Source organism: Phyllopteryx taeniolatus, chromosome 7 (genome assembly GCF_024500385.1).
Source record: "Phyllopteryx taeniolatus isolate TA_2022b chromosome 7, UOR_Ptae_1.2, whole genome shotgun sequence".
NCBI classification, from domain to species: domain Eukaryota; kingdom Metazoa; phylum Chordata; class Actinopteri; order Syngnathiformes; family Syngnathidae; genus Phyllopteryx; species Phyllopteryx taeniolatus.
In genome coordinates this window covers 4369008-4393762 of record NC_084508.1, presented here as the reverse complement: position 1 = coordinate 4393762, position 24755 = coordinate 4369008, and the positions used below count along the sequence as shown (strand labels likewise).

General features: G+C 45.3%; 2 protein-coding genes across 5 annotated transcripts in view; one reads left to right on the top strand and one right to left on the bottom strand.

Moving 5' to 3' along the window:
* Window positions 1–3826: 3826 nt before the first annotated feature.
* On the top strand, window positions 3827–5820 carry LOC133481001 (Krueppel-like factor 2). The gene is made up of 3 exons (XM_061779840.1): window positions 3827–4095; window positions 4357–5200; window positions 5264–5820. Exons 1-3 carry the CDS (start codon window positions 4036–4038, stop codon window positions 5437–5439), a joined length of 1080 nt encoding a protein of 359 aa, XP_061635824.1. The 5' UTR covers window positions 3827–4035; the 3' UTR covers window positions 5440–5820.
* A 2658-nt stretch (window positions 5821–8478) lies between these two features.
* eps15l1a (epidermal growth factor receptor pathway substrate 15-like 1a) overlaps window positions 8479–24755 on the bottom strand; it is a 34390-nt gene continuing 18113 nt past the window's right edge. For 2 of the 4 annotated variants that reach the window (XM_061779831.1, XM_061779833.1), the window contains 10 exons: window positions 23907–24104; window positions 23308–23428; window positions 23128–23178; window positions 20228–20364; window positions 19780–19843; window positions 19539–19687; window positions 19367–19460; window positions 15102–15266; window positions 14444–14460; window positions 8479–11533 (listed from right to left, as the gene is read on the bottom strand). In XM_061779831.1, the coding sequence (XP_061635815.1) occupies window positions 11387–11533; window positions 14444–14460; window positions 15102–15266; window positions 19367–19460; window positions 19539–19687; window positions 19780–19843; window positions 20228–20364; window positions 23128–23178; window positions 23308–23428; window positions 23907–24104 (1143 nt within the window). In that variant the 3' untranslated portion in view covers window positions 8479–11386. The remainder of the gene's footprint in view (window positions 11534–14443; window positions 14461–15101; window positions 15267–19366; window positions 19461–19538; window positions 19688–19779; window positions 19844–20227; window positions 20365–23127; window positions 23179–23307; window positions 23429–23906; window positions 24105–24755) is intronic. The other 2 variants (XM_061779832.1, XM_061779834.1) reach the window with 2 other exon arrangements.

The following is a 24755-nucleotide window of genomic DNA, read 5'->3' as shown; positions in this document are numbered from 1 at the left end:
AGTAGGAAAAGAAATGAGCTCGCCGGCACGAGGAAAAAGTCGGAGGTCGATTTGAGATTGTCCCGTGTTGGCGTGTTGGCCTTTGCTAAATGGCAGAATAGCGAGAGAAGGATGTTTTTTTCCGACAAATATGTATATAACAGACGCCACAGTTATGCACGAGTGTACGTACGGTACATGTATGAATCCATACAGTCGTATATATGCAGGTTCGAGACAAGGTTAGGGCTTCAAGTTAAGCTTTCCAGTCCGGGTTTGAAGCCAAGGTTAGGTTTTCGAATTTGGGTTAAGGTTTCGAGACAGGATTAGGGTTTCAAACGCGGGGTAGGGTTTCAAAGCAGGGGTAGGGTTTCAAGACAGAGTTAGGGTTTCAAACTAGGGTTAGTGTTCGTAGATTATCTGTCTACATGTGCTGCTCTGCAGCTTCTCAAACTATTGATGCTAACCATTAGCATGTCAACGGCGTTTTGCATTGTTTGTTTGCAATAAACTAAGTGGACTTTCTTAAGGCGAAGCGATGTGGTTTTAAAAAAACAAGATTTAATTCTCTTTGTTTTGTGTAGTTTTGGAACGTCGGGTTCTAAAACGGCGACTATCAATGCTAACGTTAGCATATCAATGGCATTGTCCGTGATATGTAAACGTTAATCGAGCAGAGGCTACGTGCTTGCTACGTGCTTGTTTTGACAGTAAACTTCGCCTGAATATTTTGCAACGACTGAACATTTTATGTTGTTCGAAAGAAGCAAAAAGGGAACAGGACAGCATGTTCAGCCATTTTGTCCCGTCATCATCACAAACCCCATTGGGTTCTTGACACCTGACTTTGCGCTTCCGCGTCTCCTGTTAGCGAGCTAGCATTGTCTTGCGTTTTGCGCTTGACAAAAGACACGAGCGTGTCGGTCCAAAGGAAGTCAATCAGAGCGAGCGCTCGGCCCGTGTTTTCTCTCTGTGTCTGTCCGACCTTGGAAGAGGTCCCGACCGGACTCGGGCTCCCCTGCGCAGCGCGGCGCGGCAGGAGCCCGATTCTGAGTGGACTTCCTGAGGAAGTGCGCTAATAAAGGACCGGAGGAACCACAGGAAGGGGGCGTGCGTTTGAAAATAACTCGCCTATATAAGCGCACGCAGGCAGGCAGCGAGGATGCCAGGACCCTCGCAGGACCCGCGCAGGACTAAAACGAAACAGAGTTCAACCAAGTAAGACTTGCTTTCCAATCACGACCAAAGAAGACATACCTCATAAAGTACCAGAACAACATGGAACTTTCCTCCGCTACACGGCCAAAACTCATTTCGAGTGAAAACATCGTCGTCAACTTATTTTAAGGCCTCAATTTTCACCGAGACAAAAAAAAAAAAAGAATCTTTTAAGAATCTTATCGAGTCAATTCACACAAGTTCCATTGGCAGATTTTATGTCTCGTTTTTTAAATTTGGCTGAACTTGTTTTGAGAAGGTCATTTGTTTCCCAGTGTAATAGCTTGGCATAGAAATCAAATCATCACATGGTCCCCGCAGTATTTGCCAGCAGCAGTCGCACTGTACAATATTCTGTATACTAGTATGAGTTCCGGTTCCAATGTACCAGTACTCAAAATAAAACGCACATTACAGAAGAATGCACATATGTTTTTTTTTTTTTTTTAAAACCTGCCAGTCAAGAATGTTGAAATGTGACATAAGTGTTCCAAAAGCTTTTGATGCTGGAAGCGTTTTTTTTTTTTCTGTTCTGATGACATCACGAGCGTTGTTGTCGTCTTACCTTTTTGTTCCAAATGTCAACAGCGCGAGACTTTGTGTACAAACAGCCGGTCCTTCCTGGAAAGACATTATTAATAGACAATCTTTTGGTATTGGGGGAAAAAAAAAAAATGATGACATTACTTTTCAAAGTCAACATTGTTTTAGAGATTGATCATTTCAAACAGACATGATTACATATTTGAAAACAGTCATGACTAAAAACATCTTTATTCAAATGGACATTTAAAACAGTTGCTACTCAAATGAACATGATCCCAAAAAATTAAAAAGACAAGAAAAAAAACTAAATTATTAATACACACAATATGAAAATAAATACTAAAAATACACATTTAGAACAGACATTAAAAATATACACATTTATATTGAAAACGTGATTAAAAACAAAGACAAAACAACATAGACATGAGTAAAACAACATTAAAAATAGACGTGATTCAAAACTAAAAACAGACATCAAGAAAATAAAAAAGTCACATTACGACAGAAACGATTACAAACAACAAAAAATTGAAATTAAAAACATGACAGAGAGGCAAGATTTGAACATTTTAAATGACATTTTTAATAACAGACATGATTAAAAACTCAAAACAGACTAGAAAATAAAAAAAAGCGACATTACTCAATACAGAAATGATTACAAACCAAAAATTTAAATTAAAAACAAAAGAAGGCAAATATTTGTAACATTTTTAATAACAGACATGATTAAAAAACTGACATTAAACAAACAGACGTGACTAAAAAACATTAAAAATAGACATGAATAAAAACATTCAAAACTGACAATTAAAATAGGCATGATTAAAACCCAAAAATGTAAATAGACATTAATAAACATATTTTAAAAAAGAAACCAGACATGATTATTAGCAAGATCAAAATTGGAACACAATGTGCACAATTTTTGCGACTTTAAAAGCCACGACAAGGTCAAATGTTGCAACCGCAACACCGATTGCTGGTTGTCACGGCAACCCGTGAGCGGTCGCCGCACCGGAACGCGAGCGCGAGTGATTTCCGCGTGACGGACGAAGCTTTGATGTTGCCGCGCCCTCGTCAGCCGTTAGTGATTAGCGATTAGTCACAAGCCACGCCCCTTCGCGGGATCGGGCACGACAGACCGGTGCCGTGGAAAAATCCGATCTCGCGAGTTCACACGGAACCCCAAAGACGTGCGACCCGTCCCGTCACGCGCTGCCGAAGCCCCCCAAATGATTTGGCCGGGTGGGCTGCGTTTCTGGCCAACTTTGAGAGTCTTGGAGAGTTTGAAACTCATCTTCAAATAAATTGCGGTTTCCCCAAAATGACAGCGATGCAACGCGCATCGGTCGCAGGACGTTTGTCCCAAGCGCCGCGCAATCTCGCGGGACCAGCGCGCGCACAAATGACAGAAGAGGAGGACAAGCGCATGCGGCACTAGTACCCGAGCGCCAGTACCAGCGGAAGGTGCGTTTGGCACGAGTTGTGTCGCCCGCGGGCGTCCGCCCCGACGCCCGCTTCGCACGCTGCTTTGCCCTCTGACGCACGCCGTCGCCGCCCTCAAAGGATCCCGAGCGTCTAATTAGCGACTTTCCTTTATCGGTGCTCGCCTGCAGCGGTACACGGCGCGCGCGCGCACACACACACACACACACACCTGTGCGCGTGGGCGTGTGCGCTTGCGCTTTGGACCGACGTCAGCGGGCGCGACTGCCATTGAACACACCGCAACAGCATCAGTACGAGTGCGCGTAGCAGAGCTTAAACCGGGACTTGTGCCACAGTGCCACTGTGCCAAGGCGCAGGTAGCAGTGCATTTGTCCGTACCGAAATCAATCAATCAATCAATCAATCAAATACATGGAGTGCCTGTAGAGATTTGCACGAACAATAAATGATCACCGAGAAGTCGATTGGCACATTGAAGTCGGCTCCAAAAGATCTTCTCCTGTTTCTCACTTTTGTTTTGCCAACTTTCGCTTTGAACTTGCGGAGGGGGAGGCGGTGCGGGGTTGGGTGGGGCCGGGGGTGGGGGGGGGTGGGGCGGGGTTGCGGGGGCGGGGCGGGGCGGTGTGTCTGCGCCGCCGAGGAGTTGTTGAAAAGCAGCCGGCGGCGGAGACGTGCTCACATTCCTCCGCCGCCGCTCGCTTCCCCTCGCTCGCTCGCTCGTCGCCTCCTCCGGGCAAGCGGCACCAGACGGCGCCGCGCGTCGCCAGCGCCGACTCGCTCCACTTTCACCACTTTTCCTTCCTTTTGGACGAGTTTCCATTTTCAGCCAAACGCGAGATGGCCTCCAGCGGAACCATTTTACCTTCATTCTCCACTTTTTCCACGCAGAAGGAAGAAGTAAGTCACTTTTGCTTTTGTGTTGAAGTTGTCAAGAAATGAATTGTTTGGGTTGAGCAGCGCGGCGGGCTTGCGGTTAGCACGTGCCGCGCTGCGTTGAAGGTCAGGGTTCAAAACCTTCCTTTCGCACGTTAGATTGATTGAAGACTAAATTGCCCACGTGCGCTGTGATTGGCCGGCAAGCAGTCCAGGCCGGCTCGACACGACACTAATGAGCGTGAGTCGAACTGAAAACTGAAAACCGCTGCTGTTGTTCTCCAGGTCTGGAGGGGACCCCGAAAAGACGACGAGGACCCGGACACCTTCCTGGACTTGGACTTTATCCTGGCCCACAGCGTCATCAGCGCAGACACGGCCGCGGCCGCCTCGTACCGGAGTCCGGACGGCGGGGCTCCCGGGTACCGTCGGCAGGACTACGCATCCCCCCCTCACCCCCCGCCGCCGTACAGCAGCCTGATGGCCGAACTGCTGCAGTGCGACGCGGACGTCGACGGCTTCCGGGCCGGGGCTTCGGGCTCCGGAGTCCAGGGCCGCTTCTTCGTCAGCTCGTCGGCTTTCCGGGACTCCTCGGGACCTTCTCTCGACTCGGGACGTTGCTTCTCAGACTCCTTCCCGGACCACCCGTGCATCAAACCGGAGCCCGACTCCTACGGGCCCCCGGTGGGCGCCGTGCCGCAGACCTTCGACGAGGTGAAGCAGGAGGGCGGCGTGACGTCGTGCGCCCTCTCGCACCCGCAGCCCCGCCTGGCTAGCTCGCCCACGCGAGGCGCCGGAAACCTGACGCCGCCCCTCAGCCCCGACGACATCGCGAACTTCCCGCAGAGCTTCAACCACCAGCACCGGCACCTTCAGCTTCAGTTTTCCTCCGGGGCGCACTGCCACTTTCCCGCCTTGTACGCGCAGCCGCAACAGCCGCAGTCCGGCGGGCGGCGCCTGCTGCCGACACCGCCGTCGTCGCCGCTGGACTCGATGGACGGCAAGCCCCGGCGAGGGCGGCGCACCTGGCCCCGCAAGCGCACCGCCGCCCACACGTGCACCTACGACGGATGCGGCAAGACGTACACCAAGAGCTCGCACCTCAAGGCGCACCACAGGACGCATACGGGTAAGCCCGCCGCCCCGTCGCCCGCCTGCGTAACATCACTCACTGGTCTCCTTTCTTTTCCAGGAGAGAAACCCTACCACTGCACGTGGGAAGGTTGCGGCTGGAAGTTCGCCCGCTCCGACGAGCTGACGCGCCACTTCCGCAAGCACACCGGGCACCGGCCCTTCCGGTGCCACCTGTGCGAGCGCGCCTTCTCCCGCTCCGACCACCTGGCCCTGCACATGAAGAGACACATGTGATGCGCGCCTTGCTCGGGCGGACGGCGCAACGAATACATATTTAATAGAGCGTTGTCCTGAATGAAAAAGTGTAACAGATGACAAGTCAGCAGCACGTGATGCCGGAGGGAGCTGGCACTCCTCCGACATTGCGTCTGTGGACGCAAAGGCGACAACGACAACGTTTTGGTGCAGAACTGCTCTTCATGCGCCCCCACAAGGACACAAAACCCAAGAAGAAGACTACGACGACGACAACGTTTTCTCGCAAAACTGCTTTTCACGCAGCGTGACGGCGCCCTCTCGTGGACACAAAAGGCTTGTCTGTACGCTATATACAAAGAGAAAATCTAAATGCTAATATTTTTATGTATATAATTAAACTGATCATCAAACATCGAACAGCGGCTCTCTGAACCTTCCTGCCGGGTCACGTGACACATTTTGACATCACCGTAGCAACTACACAGCAACGACCCGAACGACTCCACAAGTACGTATTCATCGGAACTGTACCACTAGCTACAGGATACGACGACTGTCCGACTGACTGCAGAACTACACGACAATTGTAATAACCACACAACTTCATTGGAACTGATTGTAACAGATTATTCCACGATATGTATGAAATACTGTACGATTTGAAACCAACAACGGCCAGACTAACTAGACAACTGGATGCGAGTTCAGTATAGCAGCAACCATCACAACTCAAAGGATAAAAGATCATGACTTTATCGCAACAACTCCGAACTCCAAACGACGACACGATTATGTAACAAGACGAATAGAACTCGAAGTAACAACAACTGTCAGACAGACTACAAGTATGTGGTAACAACTCTATACGCGCCGTAGATAGCAACAACTGGACCGACAACTGCCAACTAACTATGAACAACAACATGACTTCATAGTCAAAATGATCATCATAATCATTGAGACTTGATCCCAGAACCTCAGAAGTGCGAGGCAAACGTACGAATCACTAACACACCGCGTCAGAAAAGAAAGAGGCTACGGGGAAGAAAGTTTTGTTTATACTATTGGCATGTTTACTCACGCTAAATCTTTTTTTGTTTGTTTCAATGACGACTTTGGAAATATAGGAATCCTATTTTCATCAGCTATTCGTTGTCATCCGCGAGGGGAGAGCAGAGTGCACTGTGACGCACTTTGCTGTGGGAATGATGTGACGAGACCGCCTCCTACTGGCCCAGGTGAGCGCAACAACTGGTAAAACTGCAGTTTAAGGATTGGGACGTGTCGAATACTTTCCAATACCTCCGACCACTATCGACTACCTACTACCTTCCACTACTTTTTGATGTATTTGAATACCTTCTCCCTCCAACTACTTCCATAAGCATAGCAACCGTGAAGTCGGGAGGTGGGAACATGATGGGGTGGGGCCGCTTTATGCAAATGGGCCTGCTAAACTTCACATCGTTGGAAGGAAGGACGAATGGGCAAATGTACCGTGACATTCGTGACAAAAATCTGCTGTCATCGACGAGGATGATGGAAATGAAACGAGGGGGCACATTTCAGCAGGATAATGATCCAAAACATACTGCCGGGGAAACTCGCAATTGGTTTCAAAGGGAAAAAAATGAAGCTGCTAGAACTGCCCAGCCGATCACCTGACTCGAATCCAATCCAAAATCTTTGGGGGGAAAAAAAAGAAACTCAAGGTCCATAAAAGAAGTCCACAGAACCTTCAAGAGTCGAAGACTGCTTGTGTGGCGGAATGGGCCAAAATCACACCAGAGCAACGCATGAGACTAGTTTCTCCATACAGGAGGAAGCTGTCATTGCAAACAAAGGCTTTTGTAAAAGTATTCAATAAATATCAGTTGGCGTGTTCAATACTTTTTCCGTGTGTCATCTCACATTATTACACAACTTCATTTCTGATCTTATTTGTTCTACTTTTTTGTATATATGGATTACTTGGGATTGTTGCCAGCATCTGGTGAAATTTTCATGTCAATGGCAAAATGTGAAATACTGATTTCAGCCGCCATATATTTCAAAGGGCTGCTCGCAATGTCCTGAGCATCTGCCACTTCCCGGACGTGCTGACGCAACCTTTCCTACTCACCCGACCCGGGTCCATGTGATTTCTCCTCTTTCGCAAGCTCAAGGGTGTCATAAAGGGGAACCGTTTGAAGATGTGGACGACGGTGCTGCAGAGGATCCCGGAACAATTCTTCCAGGACCGCACGAATGTGTAGCAGAGAAGGCTGCAAAAGTGCCTTAGACTCCAGGAGGGTTACTTCCAAGGGGAAAACGGGTGGTTTGGATTTCAAATACTGTATATTCAAGATCCTCGGTCCTGGAACCTATCTGACACACCTCATATATACAGTGGGTCTGAAAAGTCTACACACCCCTGTTGAAATGCCAGGTTTTAGTGACAAATAAAAGAGAGCAAGATGAATCATTAAAAAAATTAAAAATCATTAATGTGACCTCTAACCTGCAACTGAGTTATACAAAATCATTTGAAGAGGGCAAGTGTGCACACCCTCTTATAACTTGGAAGTGACTGTTCAGAAGGAACCAAACGCATTCAAACTCATGTTAAAGGGGAGTAAGTGCACACCTGCAAACTTTTCAAATTCCTAATGAACCCCAAATAAAGTTCAGCTGTTTGAGGAGACTTTTCCTCACATTAGTTTTGCTACGTAGCAGAAGCCTGGTTTTGTGCTAACACTGACAGTATTGGGAACTGTTCATAATTTCTTCCATTTTGTTGAAAGCCCCAGAAAACAGCCGCGAAGCATGACGCCACCACCATCAAGCTTCATTAGGGTATCCTTCAGATGATGTTGGAACGATGGCCAAAATGTTCAACTTTGGTTTCATCGGACCATAACAAAGTATCACAAACACAGGAAAATGTGTTATGGTTCAACTACCTGAAACAACCTTCTACGGCCTTCACCACGCTCTAACACCTTCTACAATCCACTACTACTTTCGAGGAAAAGTTTTATATATTTGTTTTTTTATGCGTGTAAGTATGCATCCAAAGGAAAGAGGAGACACGTGTCAGGTAGAAGTCATTTTTTTGTTTTTTTCTTTCAACAAAAACGTCCAGTCGAGACGACGACCGTTTGGCTACTCGATTGTTAGTGTCACACTTTTTCTTTATACAAGAGATGTGAAAGTATACACAGCATCTGGATTAAGACAGCTCAGCAACAGAAAAAAAAATAATGTGCACGTTGTCAAGAAAACAGGGTTAAAAACATCCTCTTAATATTCTTACTCCCCGAAATGTTTCATTTCCCCAAAGGGATCAGAAGCTGCAAGTGCATCAAACTGATGAAAAACATGAAACAACATACATGACATCAAAACTAAAACACCTATTGCACAAGGGTGACAAATACAGCATGAACGGTTCGAACGGTCGCCGCTCAAAAAGCAGTACAAGGCGCACAGCTGAGGTTTCACAGTAGGGCTCAATGGAAGAGACAAGCGAGGCTAAGCTAATTAGCTTAGCATAAACGCAGAAGGTATGACGGCGATGAAGCAACTTTGATGATGTCTGACACACACAAATTAGCTCATTAGCAGCGACATTGCCTACAGTGGTGCCTAGCTACCAGTTAGCAACTCTGCTACGTGAAACACATACCAAACTCAATAGAAGCAGGCTAGCATGTTAGCTGGTGGCTAGCCACTGCTTGTTAGCGAAATGGCAGAGATATTTTTAAAAGCCCATTTGTGACATTTCTACGACCAGCTAACATGAGTAAAGCTAGCCTGCGAGACAGGAGGAGCACAAGCTGAGCCACCATCTTGTTAGCCGACGGCTAGCGACCAAATCATATCGTACTGATAAGTGATAAAGTTAACAAAGCCTATATGAAAACAGGCATTTTAAAATGTTGGCAGCCCAGGCAGGAAAACAAACACGCTAACATCCCCTGAACTAGTGAGAGCTAGCTGCTAGAAAAAAAAACTTGATAAAGGACTCAAGAAAACGATTGGTTTGATGTTTTAGCATTCTAGCTGTTTACATTACATTACAACAAAATATAAATGATAAAAACGTGTTACAAAGTTAGCAGTCCAGGCGGTAATACACCAACAAGCTAACATTAGCAGAGCTAGCCTACGAGCTAGCACTAGCGTGCAGAGCCACCATTAATTTAATCTAGCCACTCAAGAAAACACCTTCTTTGATGGTTCAGCATGCTACAATGTTAGCTTGTTAGTGTGCCAAGTTATTCGGTGGCGGTTAGCCATCGGTTACTTCACATCATAATATAACAAATCCATAAAATGAAACTGTGCCTACAATGTTAGCAGTCCTGGCAGACAGACACAAGCGAGCTAGCCTGCGAGCTAGCCATAATCTACCAATTTAAAGGAGCAAAAGCAAAGCAACCAATCAATCCAGAGACTCAAGAAAACGACTGGCTCCCTGGCTCAGCGTGTTAGCGCATTTAGCTTACCAAAAAAACAGCGGATGGTTCTGTGTACTGTAAACCCAAAAAACGGTGAGAAGCCGTTTGAAATTCGGCAAAAGCGGCAGCTGCATAGCAACTTGAAGGCGACCAATCTTCAGACACTTCACATTAATAGGAACATTTGAGTTTTGGAAGAAAAAAAAAATAAGAATTTAGCTTGTACAGTTCAAAAGTCGTCTTTTGTTACAGTCCTGATGGAAACTTACACCATACTGATTGATTAAAAGAAAAATATACAACCAACATTTTTAGTTTCTTGCTTTTTTTCATCAGCATTTTGCGTCACTCAGATGCGTGACGATAGCCAGTGGTGTAAAATTCAAGTTTCTAGACAGGATTCGACAGACACAACATGGGGTGGAGGGTGAGGGGTTGATGGGGGTATCATCCCCCCAGGTCCTGTCTGGGGACCCGCATAATTATTATTTTTTTTAACCAGGAGTGTGTCATTTGTTTGTCTTCGAGTAGTGTCTATCCAGCACGGCAATCACAACATTCGACAAACGTTTGTGTTTTTTTTTTTTTTTTTAAGTGGTTTTGATCTTCAAGGGAGCGCAATGTAAACTTCCCAACATTAGGAATAAATAAGTATGTCAGATGAATGAGGACAAAAGTCAGCAGTGTGTTCAGTCACATCCATCCAAAACAACAAAAGTTGAAACAGTTAAAGAGTGGTTCAAAAAAGCCGTTTGTCAGTTTGACGACATCGTCAGCGGAAGTTTAAAACATCCCCAAAACATAAGCTTCAAACATTTGGGTTAAAAAAAAACAAGATTCCCTGATGACTTCATCAAAATGATACAAACGTGCAATTACAAGGTAATACTGCTTTAGCGCTACGTCGTCGTTTGTCTTTCAGTGGAAATGCATCCATCCCGCCGGAGCCAATCCCAGCTGACCTCGGGCGAGAGGCGGGGCACACCCCAGACTGGTCGCCAGTCAATGGCAGGACAAACGACCATTCGCCCTCACATTCAATTTAGAGTCGTCAATGAAGCTAACGAGCAGGTTTCTGGAAAGTCACACGGGAAATAGAAACCGTGTCGAAAGGTCGGCGGAAAGACGACGATGACAACGGGGCGAAAACCGCGAGCTAACGTCGCTGGTCGCTAACTTCCCGAATGTGACTCCAGTTAGAAGGACCCACAGGGGTTCAAGGAACACAAAAATTGAGGTTTTTCTGACCTTTTCTGACCTCTCATCACAGTGAATCATTAATGATGATGATGATGATGATGAAGAGCGTCTAATCCCATTCAGTCATTCCAGAGCGTTCTTTTAGCAACAGAAGATGCTAATCGACGCTCCCGTAAGAGAAAATGTCGCTTGGGCTCAACGCAAAACTCAGAGGTGGTTTGCGTTTTTTGTTCATCCTGGGAGCGTTCATTGTGTGTGTGTGTGTGTGTGTGTGTGCGCACGCGAGTGTGAGAGAGAAGATAATAATCAAGTGTCACATTGGCCGTTTGGCGAGCGGGCGGTCACGCGTTGGACATCTCGGCCTTGCTGAGGGCGATGGCGAGCTCCAGGTCTTCCTGCTCCTGCTGCCGCAGACGTTTCAGGCGCTCCCGCTCGGCCCGCTCGCTCTCCCGCTTGGCCCACTCCAGCTGCTGGGCCTCGTTGTTAAACTGGTGTGCGCGCACACACACACATTCAACGTTAGCTTCTGCTAACATGTCCGAGCGGCGTTATTAGGATTCCCACATAGTTCCTAGGCAGAATATTACTGGCTCCAGGACACGCGCCGCTGCACTACGATTGGCTGTTGTATCCCTGTGGAACACGCCCTACTGCTCCCAGATGGGAAAAGAAGTTTGTGACTCAAGTGTGGCAGCGGTAATATGTTCGCCACTTACCCTGACCCACCCTAATCCTAACCTGAAACCATCCTAAACCGCCTTCGCCCTCAATCCTTGCCCTAAACCTAACACATTTCTTTGTTTTTATTTTGTACAAATGTGATACATGTTTGCGATGGTCATGTCGTTACAGCTGCGTAGCCTGTCCTGCAATGCAAGCGCCAATCATGTTGCAGTGGGGCGTGTCCTGCCTGGAAACTATGTGGGAATCCTAATAAGCCATCTGAGCGTGACATGACGCTATCGAAATATGGAAGTACATCTATGCCATCAGATTCGGAATCTCAATTAGTCATACAGAATATTATTATCATCAAAATATTCAACGTACGCTTTTCAACTTCAAAAATTCAACGTATTCAGCTGCAAATTCAACTTTCAGCAATATATTATGGTGTTCCAAAAAAAGGCCTCCCAACCTTGCCAGTGCACGTGACCGAGGGAGCCGAACATCCTTCTTGGCTTCCGCCTGGCTTCTGCTAGCTACTTGGAAGTGACGCTGAATTTGCAGCTGAATGTTGGATTTGTTCAAATAACATTTGTTTTTCTCCAAAACAAAATTTAAGACTTATAATACCAGGAAGCAATTTTTGGCCCATTATAATGAACATTATTTCCAGGTGTCAAACTGGTGGCCCGGGGGCCAGATCCGGCCCACCACGTCATTTTATGTGGCCCACATCAACTTTGTGTTTCTCGCTAAAATACCAAAATTCCAAATTGGCTTCACTTTTAAAAATATTGAGATATTGCAAGCATTTTTTTGTTACCAACCCCACTTTTAAAATCAAATTGATTCATACTTTAGTTGAACAAACACTTTTTACTGGCTTTTGATTTCAAAAGTAATTATCCATTCATTTGTGTATATGAAATAATATGAGGCAATCATAGATTCATATGGGTTTGCAACCATAACTGCGATGTGGCCCGTGACAAAAAGAAGTTTGACACCCCTGCTTTATAAGGTAGTCTTAGACCGAGATGAACTTTCTTGTCTTATAGGTAGCTAGCTAGCTGGTCCACCTGCCGATTTTAGAGCTTACAACTTAGAATCAGAGCCACAACAGAGCCCGTGAGTACAGTGGACCTTTTGGACCCCCCCCCCCCACCCCAAATATTTAGAATTGCCTATACAGCAGGCGTGTCAAACTCATTTTCGTCGTGGTCCACACTCTAGTTACGGTTTCCCTCAGAGGGCCTTTATGACTGTGAATTTTTTTTTTTTTTTTTTTTTTAAATCGCCTCATTGTAGTATTAAAGATACGCAACAATTTCATGGTTAATTCATTTTGAAATCAGAAGTCAAGGATAATAGTTTAACTACTGTTCAGGTTACTATAAAAGGGGTTTGGTCATGAAAAAAATGCTTGCAATATCTCAAAATTATTTCTTATTACTTATGACAATTTGAAATTTTGTTACAGATTTGATGAAGAATCATGGAAGTTGAAACAATTTGCCTTCTGGGCCACATAAAATGATGTGGTGGGCTGAATCTAGCCCCCGGGCTGTGAGTTTGACACCTGTGCTATACAGTGCTCCCTCGCTATTTCACAATTCACCAATTGCGGATTCAGTGTGCTGTTTTTTTTCATATTCATATGTATCATGCATTATTCATCATCTCACAGGATTTTGAGTGTATGCTGTAATTATTTTTGTAAAAAAAAAAAAAAAAAAAACGCTTACTAGCCTAAAACAAAAATGTAAAAAAAACAAAAGAAAAATTAATTACAACACATTACAAGCAATAAAATGTACATAGTGTACAGAACTAGTGTGCATTACTGTATATTTAAGAGTTTAAAAGGCGCTTAAGAGTATAGAAAGTGTTTATAAGAGTATGGTAAAGGTTAATAGGAGTGTGGGGAAGATTTATTATAAGAGGCTGGGGAGGTTCATCCAGCTTTAAAATATGTATTAATGATCCAAAAAAATGTGGTAGCCACTTCACAGATTTCACTTATTGTGAGGGTGGTCCAGAACCTAAACCCCCCCGCCCCCCGTGGTAAACAAGGGGTTAAAAGCTAAATATAACCTGAATTGTGAACCCAAAATTTAATATCATGGAACAACATTAGCCTTAAAAATAAACAAATCATGACAAGATGATTTGATGCGATACGCGGCAGAAGTGCGAGGATGCTGGCGTGTCCGTCGCCTCTACGTAAACCCCAAAATACTCTTTGCGACTTTCCTATTCGCCACTCCATGACATTTTTGATAACAGTCAGACACAGAAACTCTCTCTTTTTTTTTGGATACATATTTTATATTGCAAAAGACTTTTTATCTGAAGTAGAGCACTTTCCTACTTTCCGACTGGCTTGCTGTTTAGCGGCGAAGGTCGATCCACATATTTTGGCTTTGTGGACACAGAAATGTCCTGGCACAGTTGGAAAAATGCAAGCGCTACAGTTATGCCTCTAATGAGCCAACATGGCAGGAAAGCCGTGTGAAAATGGCTCTTGATTAGTGTGTTTGTCAATGAACGAGATTCCCAATTGGTCCACCTGTGTTGCATTCGAGACTGTAGGAAATATGCCCCTCACAGCTTACCTGGTCTGACAACGTTGCAGTCAAGCACATCAAAGATGGCTGACAATTTGTGATGCGTGTTGTGTTGTATCTGTGACACTGTCTGGTAGTGTTCATTCAAAAAAAAGTCAGACTCACCTTAACCTTGTCAGGTCCTGTCAAGGAGGAAACAACACACACACATTAGCAATCCATCAACTCAGTGGATCAAGTTGCATATCGTTGCTCTCGGGTGGAAGCCCCGTTTGCCCAAATACGCTCAATTTCATATTTGTTCACAAAGCGATACTCATGGTCTGTCCCCACGTGGTCTGTTATTTTTACACATTATTAAGCAACTTGTTGAAAATAGCTTGGTCAGCCACGAAGGTAAGCGCGTGCAGACTCATTTACGCCCATTAAACTGCTTCGTCTGCTCAAGCGTTTTATTGATTGCATCACACATGGCATTGAGGGAACTTTGACAAAGAGTTTGGGGAAGACGATGTAACAACAGTCGTTTGCTTTTGTGAAAGGTTTTGTCTGGTCGGTTTGTCATCATTAATTCTTTAGTCCATTAAATTAGCGATTGAACATGATTTGGGCCGGTGTTGTCTTGGTGCACTTGCGCAACGGTATATGTACATATAATTCAAGCAAGATGACTTTTTTTTTTTTATTTATTGAAAAGTAGTCATTTTGGAGATGGGAGAGACAATATACTCTATCGGTAAAGTCTTCAAGGAATTCCAGGAATCACATAACACAAATCACAGTCAGCAAAGTGACCGTTGCAAGGGCCTAGGGAGAGTCTTGCCTGGTGCCGAGGACGGCGGGGCAAAGGGGTCCTTGCCGCTGAAGGGGTCCCCCGGCCCCTTTTTACTCTGGAAGGGGTCGGCGCCGTCCCGGCCGAACGGCTGGAAGGGGTCGCACGGCTTGGGGGGGTCCGCCGGGCCGGACGTGTTCACCGGCGTTGTCTTACCTGCAGACACGGCGTGGTCACGGTTACTACTCCACAATTTCAATGTTTTTAGCTATTTACAATTATTTTCGGTGGGACTGAGATCAGGATTCCGTCGGGGCAATTGAAAACCTTCAATTGTTTTGCTTCACAACTGTTGTTTGTGTGTGTTTGGATGCACGCTTCTGCTCTTTATTGTTGCGTAGTCGCAAAGAACATCTGGTCGGAAGCGGAAGACAAACAACGAAACCCGCAAAAACCAGCACGACCGCTCTCAACGGTTTCCTGGTTGAAGAGCTGGTTTGGTCTGTGGCCACATAAGCACCCTGGTGCTGTTGTTGACAACAGATCATCGGATAACAAACGTTATCAGATGCAGACTGCAACTTTCCTTCTTGAAAGGCATTTTTACAAGAGCTATGCTGATTAACTAGCATTCAAATATCGATGTGATATTCAATACGTGGCTCGGTTGCACACGTCACAATTTTTTTTAAATTCCGGCCTCGAAGACAATTTCACTCAGCAACATGAAGTTGCAACATCACAGGTAGCGCCACCAAAAAGTCTCAGGGAGCCATGCCTGAAAAGAAACAGCAAGTCAGCCATTCCGGTTTAAAGCTGCCATTTTTGTCTCATCTTGCCCATAAAGTTGCCGACAAAGTCATCCATGAGATTTTGTCCGCTAGCTAACAAATTTGAACCACGTGACACACGGGTCACGCTAAATCGCAAATGATTCGACTTTTTTGTCACTGTGTGTGGTCAGAGCATGCCAGCGACATTTGAGGACTTGCATCATAACACACAAACTGTAGCTATAACTTTTTGAAGTTTAAGAATTTAAATATTCTGCCCCGGAAACGAGTTTGACTTGGCAACATGGAATTTGGTAGACATGTCAATCACGAGCAGACCTACGAAAAAGTCTCAAGGACCTATAGCCAAAAAGGCAAACTCTGCCATTTGGCTTTGAAGGCACTTTCTCCATTTTCAGGGTTCATTCATTCATTCATTTTCCGTACCGCTTTGTCCTCACATGGGCCTGTCCCAGCTATCTTCGGGCGAGAGGCGGCCTACACCCTGAACCGGTCGCCAGCCAATCGCAGGGCACATAGAAACAAAAAAACATTCGCGCACACATTCACACCTACGGGCAATTTAGAGTCTCCAATTCATGCATGTTTTGGGGATGTGGGAGGAAAGCGGAGTGCCCGGAGAAAAGCCACGCAGGCCCGGGGAGAACATGCAAGCTCCACACAGGCGGGGCCGGGATTTGATCATTTATATTGGCCAAGTGGAATCCAACCATTTCCTGCCACGCCAAATATATTCATGAAGTACAATTTTCAACGAGTAGTCATTGAAAGAGGCTCCCGCCCAGCTTGTTTGTGAAATTCCGGGTTAGAAACCACCGCAATGATGAACAGACACTAATAGATGGCAGCGTTAGATCACTGGGATTTGAGATCGGCACAGCTTGTGAGCTGAGGACGAAGATTAAGGGGTGAATCTTGTCACGCCAATTATGAGACCGAGAAATGCTAAAACGTTGAAAGTTGGGACAGATTTAGGCCTCTACACTTGAACAAAGTATGTATGTGTATGGTATCAACAGAGTATGTGTTGCGGTAGGCAGTAGAAAGCGTGTGTCGCGATCATGAGAAAGGATGACGCAGTTCATAGAGTGAATGGCGAAAAAGCCACTGACGTTCACTTTGTCAGCATTGCTCACGGTGCATTTCTACATCCGCATATAAATGATTATTTTGCCATCAAAATCCCTCTCTCAGCCTTGTTTTATGGCTTGCGGTGTCACAAAAGCAGCAAAATAGCAGCGTCAAAGTCACTGTTCTGCTTGACACAAAAAGCGCTTTTTGATCAGAAACCGGCGTTTTTGGTGAAATCAACACGTGTTGTACTGCTTGTTACTGGAGAATGGAAAACGCTAGAAACAAAGCAGGTAGGTGTGGCGCTTAGACTGCCGCAGAACACCATATTCAGCGGGTCTTGAAAGGTCCGTCAACAAGGCAATATGGGACCTCTGCTTTGAAAACAGCTTGGCCCACCATCACTGCGTGTTCTCCAAACTCAGTTTTGACACGAGTCGCATTGAGGGAGGGCTATTATGACTGTGAAATCATATCAATGGAAAATTGCCTCATTCTATATCAAACATACTCGACAAATCACCACTTTTGAAAGCGGAAGTCAAGGAAAATAGCCTGTTTGACAAATGTTCAATTCATTTTCAAAAAGGGTTTGATAACAAAACAATGCTTGTTATGGCTGAACGTGCAATTTTAATGTTTAAGATTTGAGCCAGAAACATGAAGTAGATGCACATGATTTGCTCTAGCGGGCCACATGAAATGATTTAGTGGGCTGGATCTGGTTAGGGCTTAACCAGGCCATGGCCACTACGGCCGCTGAAAGAACTGCAACATGAAGCTGCTTCTACCAGAGTTGCATCGTGGGAAACGCGAGCGCCACTTGGCTCTTCAAAGTGTTAAAAACCACACGACCGGTTGGTCGCAATGCGTGCGAGCTCGAGTCGGGCCACGAGTTCACACACACACACACACACGAGTGCAAAACTGTGTGGCTGGCAATCAGTTTTTTCCTCTTGAAGAACCCAAACACACACACACACACAAGAGAAACCACAGTCATGCGCTCCACCCTGTTTTGCAAATGAACCGCTACACCAGCGGCAATTCATTTGCATGTTATTTTTCTTTCTTTTTTTTTTTTTAACCACGAATTGCATGAAGCAGTTAAACCTGCTGACATGAATGGTGACCCCAAACATTAACCTGATACACCTGCTGCTCCTGTGTATGAGAGCGTGCAAGTGCGTACTTGTGTGTGGGAGGGACCACTGCAACATTAAAAGGTTACAAACACACAAGAACAGAAACCAATGTCCGCGCTTTTGAACGACTCCGCACGCACGCTGGCAGGAGAGAGGAAGCAGGTCAGGGTGTGTCTGCCAGCAAAGCACACAACATCAAAGTTGCGACCGTATGTGTCCTCCTGTACCATAAGCCTGTCATTTAAGGCATTCTATAAAAAATGGCACCACTATTATGTAATAGTGCAATGTCAATAAGTTGACATATAATACATTTGAATTGTAATGTTAGGATGACCACACTGCACAGCTATTATCCTCATTTTTTGGGGACGTAAAAACCACCGCTGACATTTTTAGATCGTCCATTCACTCAGTCGGCACATATTACTCCAATCTCTGCGACTTGGGTTCATGTAAAATTTTGACCTTACTTTGGCCCAGGTGTTGAACGGACACAAGATGATTGAGACAAAATCTATATATTTTATTTCAATCCAGATGTCTATAGAAAGCCAATACAGAGAACCCCTACTACAGCAATGTTGAGCTTTCATATTTTTAACCAATCCATTTAAAAAATATATATTTTTGGACAATGTACAGGCAAATCCCAATTGTGAGTTGCAGTGCCATCAGTGTAACACCGAGTTGTTATGCAATACGCCAGGCAGCACTGAGCACCATAATAGAAGAGGCAGAGAAGGTCCCCAACTCCAGTAATATTTGCTGTTCTGACGGAGCAGAAAATATATGCCTGTGAGTAATGATGTATGCTCTATTTGTATGTGATGCTTCTCCGTGTGTTAAGAAAGCAGCTGTCTCAAGGTGTAAAACGACCCTAACATCTATGCTAACTTCTGTTAGGCTGTCTATGGCGTTTTGCATTGTACGTTAGCATTAAACTAGTGGACTTTCAGTATGATATGGTTTGGTTGAACAGTTTGCTGTTTGAATATACGACGTTTGATGCTCTTCTGTTATAAGTGTCATTTTTACAGTAAACTTCAAGTGAGAGAGACAAATAAACAGCCTGAAACCAGCACGAGAGTCGCAAAGTGATCTCATTGGTTCGTCTCCCATTGCTTGGCAACGAGAAAACAGGCACTAAGGAATAGTGTGAAAAAGTGTTGATTAAGTTTTAAAGTGTATAAAGAATGTGGGATGGGTAAAACGTGTGGGGTGGCCCTGAAAAGGATAACCCTATGATAAACGGGGGTTAACTGTATGACATTTTGGAACTAGCGTCTTTTAATTCTCCACTCACCACTGGGGGGTTTGGGCCTCGGAGGAACTCCTTTCTTGGGCGGCAGGGCGGGCGTGTCACTCTTCCTGCTGAATGGATCATCTGCAAACGCAGCCTGGCCACGAGGAAGTATACCTCGTTAGTCACAGCCATGCTACCGTGAGCCCCTTGGGGAAGCGTTCTTTTGCGTTACCTTCTGGTAGTCTGGCAGCCAGCTGGCGCGGCCTTCGAACGGGTCTCTGGGCTTGCCCATGTGACTGAAGTCGGCGAACCCGGCGGAGCTGCTTTTACTGCTGCTGCTGAACGAGCCGCTCCCAAACGGATCCAAAGTGCCAAACAAATCTGGCGGCGTCAAAAAAACAAAACTAAACAAAAAAAACAAAAAAAGCCATAAACGCTCCTGGATGCTTAATCTTGGATGGGAAACTTCCTACCTGCCCCTTTGGATTTGGAGTTGCTGGAGGAAAACGGGTCACCGCTCGTGAAATGGCTCAATTGCTGCAGGAGAAAGAACACTTTTTCAAAGGTTTTTATTTTCAAAATGTCTCACGCTGACTTTCGCTGACTGTGAGACAATCTGCATTGAAACTTGTGGCTGTCGACATTCATTAGCCGGAATCGAACCGTTTACTGCCAACGACGATTATATTCAAGTGTGGAAGAGGGTCTCGCCCAGCCTGTTTGTGAAATTCAGGTTTGTAGAAAAACTAAAGACTAAGAGAGCCCTGTAGATGGCGGTATTAGATCACTGAGATCAGCAGAGTGGCGCAAACACTGTTCCTGCTACATTTGTAAACAAGCTATTTAAAAGTCACTTTTCCGTAGAAACCTTCGAAAGTGATTAAAAGTGAATCGATGCAACGCTATGACTGAATGTGTCACCTTGGAGGGTAGCGTGGCACTCTTGCTGAAGGGGTCCGCTGTGGCGAAGGGGTCCGTCTTTGTGGTTTTCTTGAAGAAATCTTCAGACGAGGCCTTGAACGGGTCCGTCTCTTTGAATGGGTCGCCACCAAACGGATCTGTAATGCCAAATACGACTCCATTTATGAGGTACGGGATTTGGAAATGTTAAGTAGTTTGCATTGTTGCCTCGCAGCAAGAAGGTTGAGTTCTTGACTGACTTGTTTATAAAAACCTGGACGTTCGTTACATTAAATTGTCTTTAATATTACAGTATAGTTAGAAAGATAGTGTTGATGGGAAGCAGTGCACCATCAACACTGTGTATAGTGGGGACGGTGGGGTCCTCAGTGGGAAAAGGGTGGCGTGCCCTCTCCGGGTCGGGGATGAGATCCTGCCCCAAGTGGAGGAGTTCAAGTATCTCGGGGTCTTGTTCACGAGTGAGGGAAGAATGGGACGGGAGATCGACAGGCGAATCGGTGCGGCGTCTGCAGTGATGCGGACTTTGGATCGGTCTGTTGTGGTGAAGACGGAGCTAAGCCGAAATCTCTCAGGGGGAGCCCGGACACCCTGCGGAGGAAACTCATTTCGGCCGCTCGTATCCGGGATCTTGTTGTTCCGGTCACGACCCACAGCTTGTGACCGGAGGTGAGGGTAGGAACGTAGATCGACCGGTAAATTTCGGCTTAGCTCCTTCTTTACCACAACAGAAAAGAAAAAGTAAGAAACTAAACTAAACTAAAAGGAAACTAATTTGAAAAAAAAAAAAACGTGAAAAAAAATATCTGCGAATAGGTGAACCGTGGTGCCAAACCGCGAGTAAACGGAGGTCAGCTCTAATTATAAAAAGGTGCGCTAGCTTCATTGGAGACTTTAACGATCTTTCCAAAAACTCATGTTAACTAAATAAACACCGTCTTTAAAAATGGTCTCAAAAATCCTGTACATGAGCTTCTTTGGAGACTTCAATGTTTATAAAAACATTTGTTAACTTCATAAATTGGTCTATGTTAGTTTTTTAATGTTATGAAAACACGAATCTTAACTTCGTAAAGGTTGTCTGTAACAAATGTTTCTATAAAACTGCATGTTAACTTCATAAACTTGTCAGTAAAATCATGCATGCCAGCTTCACGTAATTGCCTTTAGAAACCTATGTTAGCTTCCATGGAGATTTTCATATTTACAAAAAACATGTTAACGTCATAAAATTGACCCCCCCCCCCCAAAAAAAAGTTGGTTTCATTGGCGATATTGTTTCTAAAAATATGTATGTTAACCTCATAAAATTACTAACCTGTAAGTTAGCTTCACTGGAGACTAATAACGTTTTACAAAAACACGTTCGCTTCACTGGAGAAACTACGAAAACCAGGCCACCTTGAATGCGTCAGTCAGACTGAGGCCTTTGCAGTCAAGTGGAGACTGTGACATCAAATACTGGCTAGTGCTAACGTGAGCATGCCCGTTTATTTTAGTCATTTCTAGGAGTGTATCCTTAAATGTTAAACCTTTGAGAGACAATGAGCGACCAGCAGCGGTTTGCTGGTCACTCAGGTGCGACGTACAGTACCGCTATATTGCAATGGAATAGATACTATCCAGTAGCTATTGCGCAGAAGAAGCAAGCAGCCAAAACAGATGACGACATGGCAAACAGAAAGTTCAAGTCAAGCACAAGTCACGGTATAGGCGGCAACTTGACGGCCGTGTGAACTCATTTTGATGGCAAATTTCCATCGAAAGCGCAGCAGTGAAACTACACTACATGATGGAGGAGGAGGAAGTGGGCCTGAGGTTTCACACGTGTGTGTGTGTGTGTGAGACCAAGTACAATAAGCGGCACCACAAGCCTGACATTTTACCCACACGGGGCGATGTTGTCCTTATGATGAAGCAGCACTATCAGACCCTCTAAACAGCCCTGTTCACAGCGGTTTGTTTGGGGTCGACTTCCTCATGCAAAGAAGCCACTGCCCACGCCACCTCCTTCTACTTTGGGCTACAGAGGCTACCGAATGCTTGTAAGCTCCTTTTTGTATGTAGGCAAGGTCGGTCGTACAGCGTTTTCTGGCTACTACGTCACAGCAAATACGCGTTCATCAGAAGCCGACGCTAATCTGAGCATCTAACAACCTCGCAGCTCTGCTGAGCTTTCCGCTTTGACAAGAGATCAGACATTACGCTTCAATAGAAGTGCAAGGAGGCTGGAGTGTAAAGATACAAATGACATTATTATATCCTCATAACCATTCGTGGTTGGATCACGTCATGGCCAAATCATCGGTGGAGAAATTGAACATCTTAAAATTTGCAGACAGGCAGCTGATTTGTTATTTTTATACTTTGTTGTGTAATTTCACATTTTGAAATGGTTTTGACAAAATTTCAAAAGGCGGTAATAATTATTGGTACGGTTTTTATCTCTGTTGCCAGCTCCTCTTTGTATTCGGTGTGCGAGTTATTAGCGATAGTGCCAGCAGCAAAGAAGATAGAAGGTAGGTGTTATTAAAACGACAGGTGGCATAGAAACAGATTCGACGTTTGTCTTAACGGAAAGGTCTTTGCTTTCGCATGCTATCGTTTTCTTTTGACCAGGGCACATAGAAACCATTCGCACTGACATTCACACCTACGGGCAATTGAGAGTCTCCAATTGTTTTTGGGATGTGGGATTAAACTGGAGCACCCAGAGAAAAGCCACCCAGGCACGGGGACAACATGGATACTCCACACATGCGAGGCCGGGATTTGAACACCGGTCCTCAGAGGCGGATGTGCTAACCAGTCGGTCAACGTGCTGCCCTCTAAAAGGCAATTCAAAAGTATTCCCCCCCCCCCCCCCCCATTAAAACAAAGAGTAAAAGTGTGTAAGTGCATACCTGCAGAGGCTACTGGCGGCTTTGCAAAGGGGTCGTTTTGGAAAGGGTCTCCTGGAGGAGGAAGACAGCAACTCAAAAAGCTTGAAACACACGAGCGGAACGAAGCTAACCTCGCTAGCAACGACAACCGTGTGAGCAGAGAGCGACGAGCGGCAACGAAGAAGACGAGGAGAAGAGCACCTTTGAAAGGGTCCGTCCTGAAGGGGTCCTCGGAGTGGAAGGGGTCGGCGTGGAGCTCCTGAGGCTGACTGTTGAACACCGACGGCTTCACTTTGAACGGATCTTCCTGCAAGACGCAAAGCTGAAACAAAAAAAAGGAAAAGCCTCTCTGACTCGGACATTTCCAACATGGCATACTCATTTTCCAAGGAGGCAAACAATAAAGACTCGGTCTGAGTCTTCGCTACATCGCAGTCACAACTTTGAGTGGAGAACGAACATTAGCACTTTGACATTGTGACCAATCAGAAGCCCGACAAATCAACATCAGCTGATTAGTTAGGATCTATTGTTAAATAAAGTTTCAATATACAAGTTAACGTTGCACATTTCGAAGGACGACAAAAAGATCCGTTTTGCTCGTCTGCAAACGAGTATTGAAGATGGACTTTGGGAAAACGGGCAGGTTCTAAAAAATGCCAAATCTGCTGTGTAAAAATGTCCTTTTACCCTTACGAACATTTCAGAGTCTGTACTTGTATACGTTTACCTAAGGAGCTAAATCAGTACTTCATATGGTAAAGTATCTCTACTTGCGCTTCAATACAGAGTGCGAGTACTTTTGCCACCTCCGCCTGTGAGGACTCCGCCCCCACGGAGGGGAAGGCTCCGTTCTCCCTGTCGTTGAAGCCCTCGCTCATGTCGGCCAGGTTGGTCATGCTTCCTCCGTGGGTTCCGTTCAGGGTGCTGTTGTACTGCTCGATGCTTTTGGACACATCCTGCTGGCTCTCCTGGATCTGGGACAGTTTACTGCGTGCCTACAGAACACACAATACGGCTACGTTCACACTGCAGGTCAAGTCAGAGGTTTTTTTTTTTTTTTTTTTGCCCTTATGCGACATGTATCTGATTTTTTTCATATCAATGTGAATAGTACAATTTAGGTTTTTTTTTTTTTTTTTTTTTTAATAAATCTGACCCAGGCTTTTTCGTATGTGGATTTAAATTGGATATGTACCCGATGCGAGTGTGATCTGGACACTCGGGTCGCCCTCATCCAACATACTGTATATGCCATGAAAAGGCCAAAACAGTCACAACAGTTCGACAAAACAAACAAGCGCGAAAAGCAATGGTGGACACAGGAGGAGAAAAGAGTCAGTGGTGAAAAGAAGATAAATATATGAGAATGTTGGCAAAATCCTTGAAATTGCCACAAATGCATAATGACGGGACTTAACGCGAGGACGCATGCGCAACGTGATGTCATGTTTTGTGCGCGTGCACTTGACGTCACGGACTCGTGCTGTCCACATTAGAAGTCGCATTTGTTTTTCCGATGTGAACGACGACACAAAAAGATTGTATTTAGTGAAAAAACCTGAATTGGGCATCACGCCCTGCAATGTGAATGTAACTTAAGAGCTAATGTGTTCAACTAAATGCACAAGTAACACCACAAGGGCCGA

Coding starts and splice junctions, on each gene's coding strand:
- LOC133481001 (XM_061779840.1), top strand. CDS start 4,036: ATGGCCTCCAGCGGAACCATTTTACCTTCATTCTCCACTTTTTCCACG. Junction 4,096..4,356: donor TTTCCACGCAGAAGGAAGAA/GTAAGTCACTTT, acceptor GTTGTTCTCCAG/GTCTGGAGGGGACCCCGAAA. Junction 5,201..5,263: donor GCACCACAGGACGCATACGG/GTAAGCCCGCCG, acceptor TTTCTTTTCCAG/GAGAGAAACCCTACCACTGC.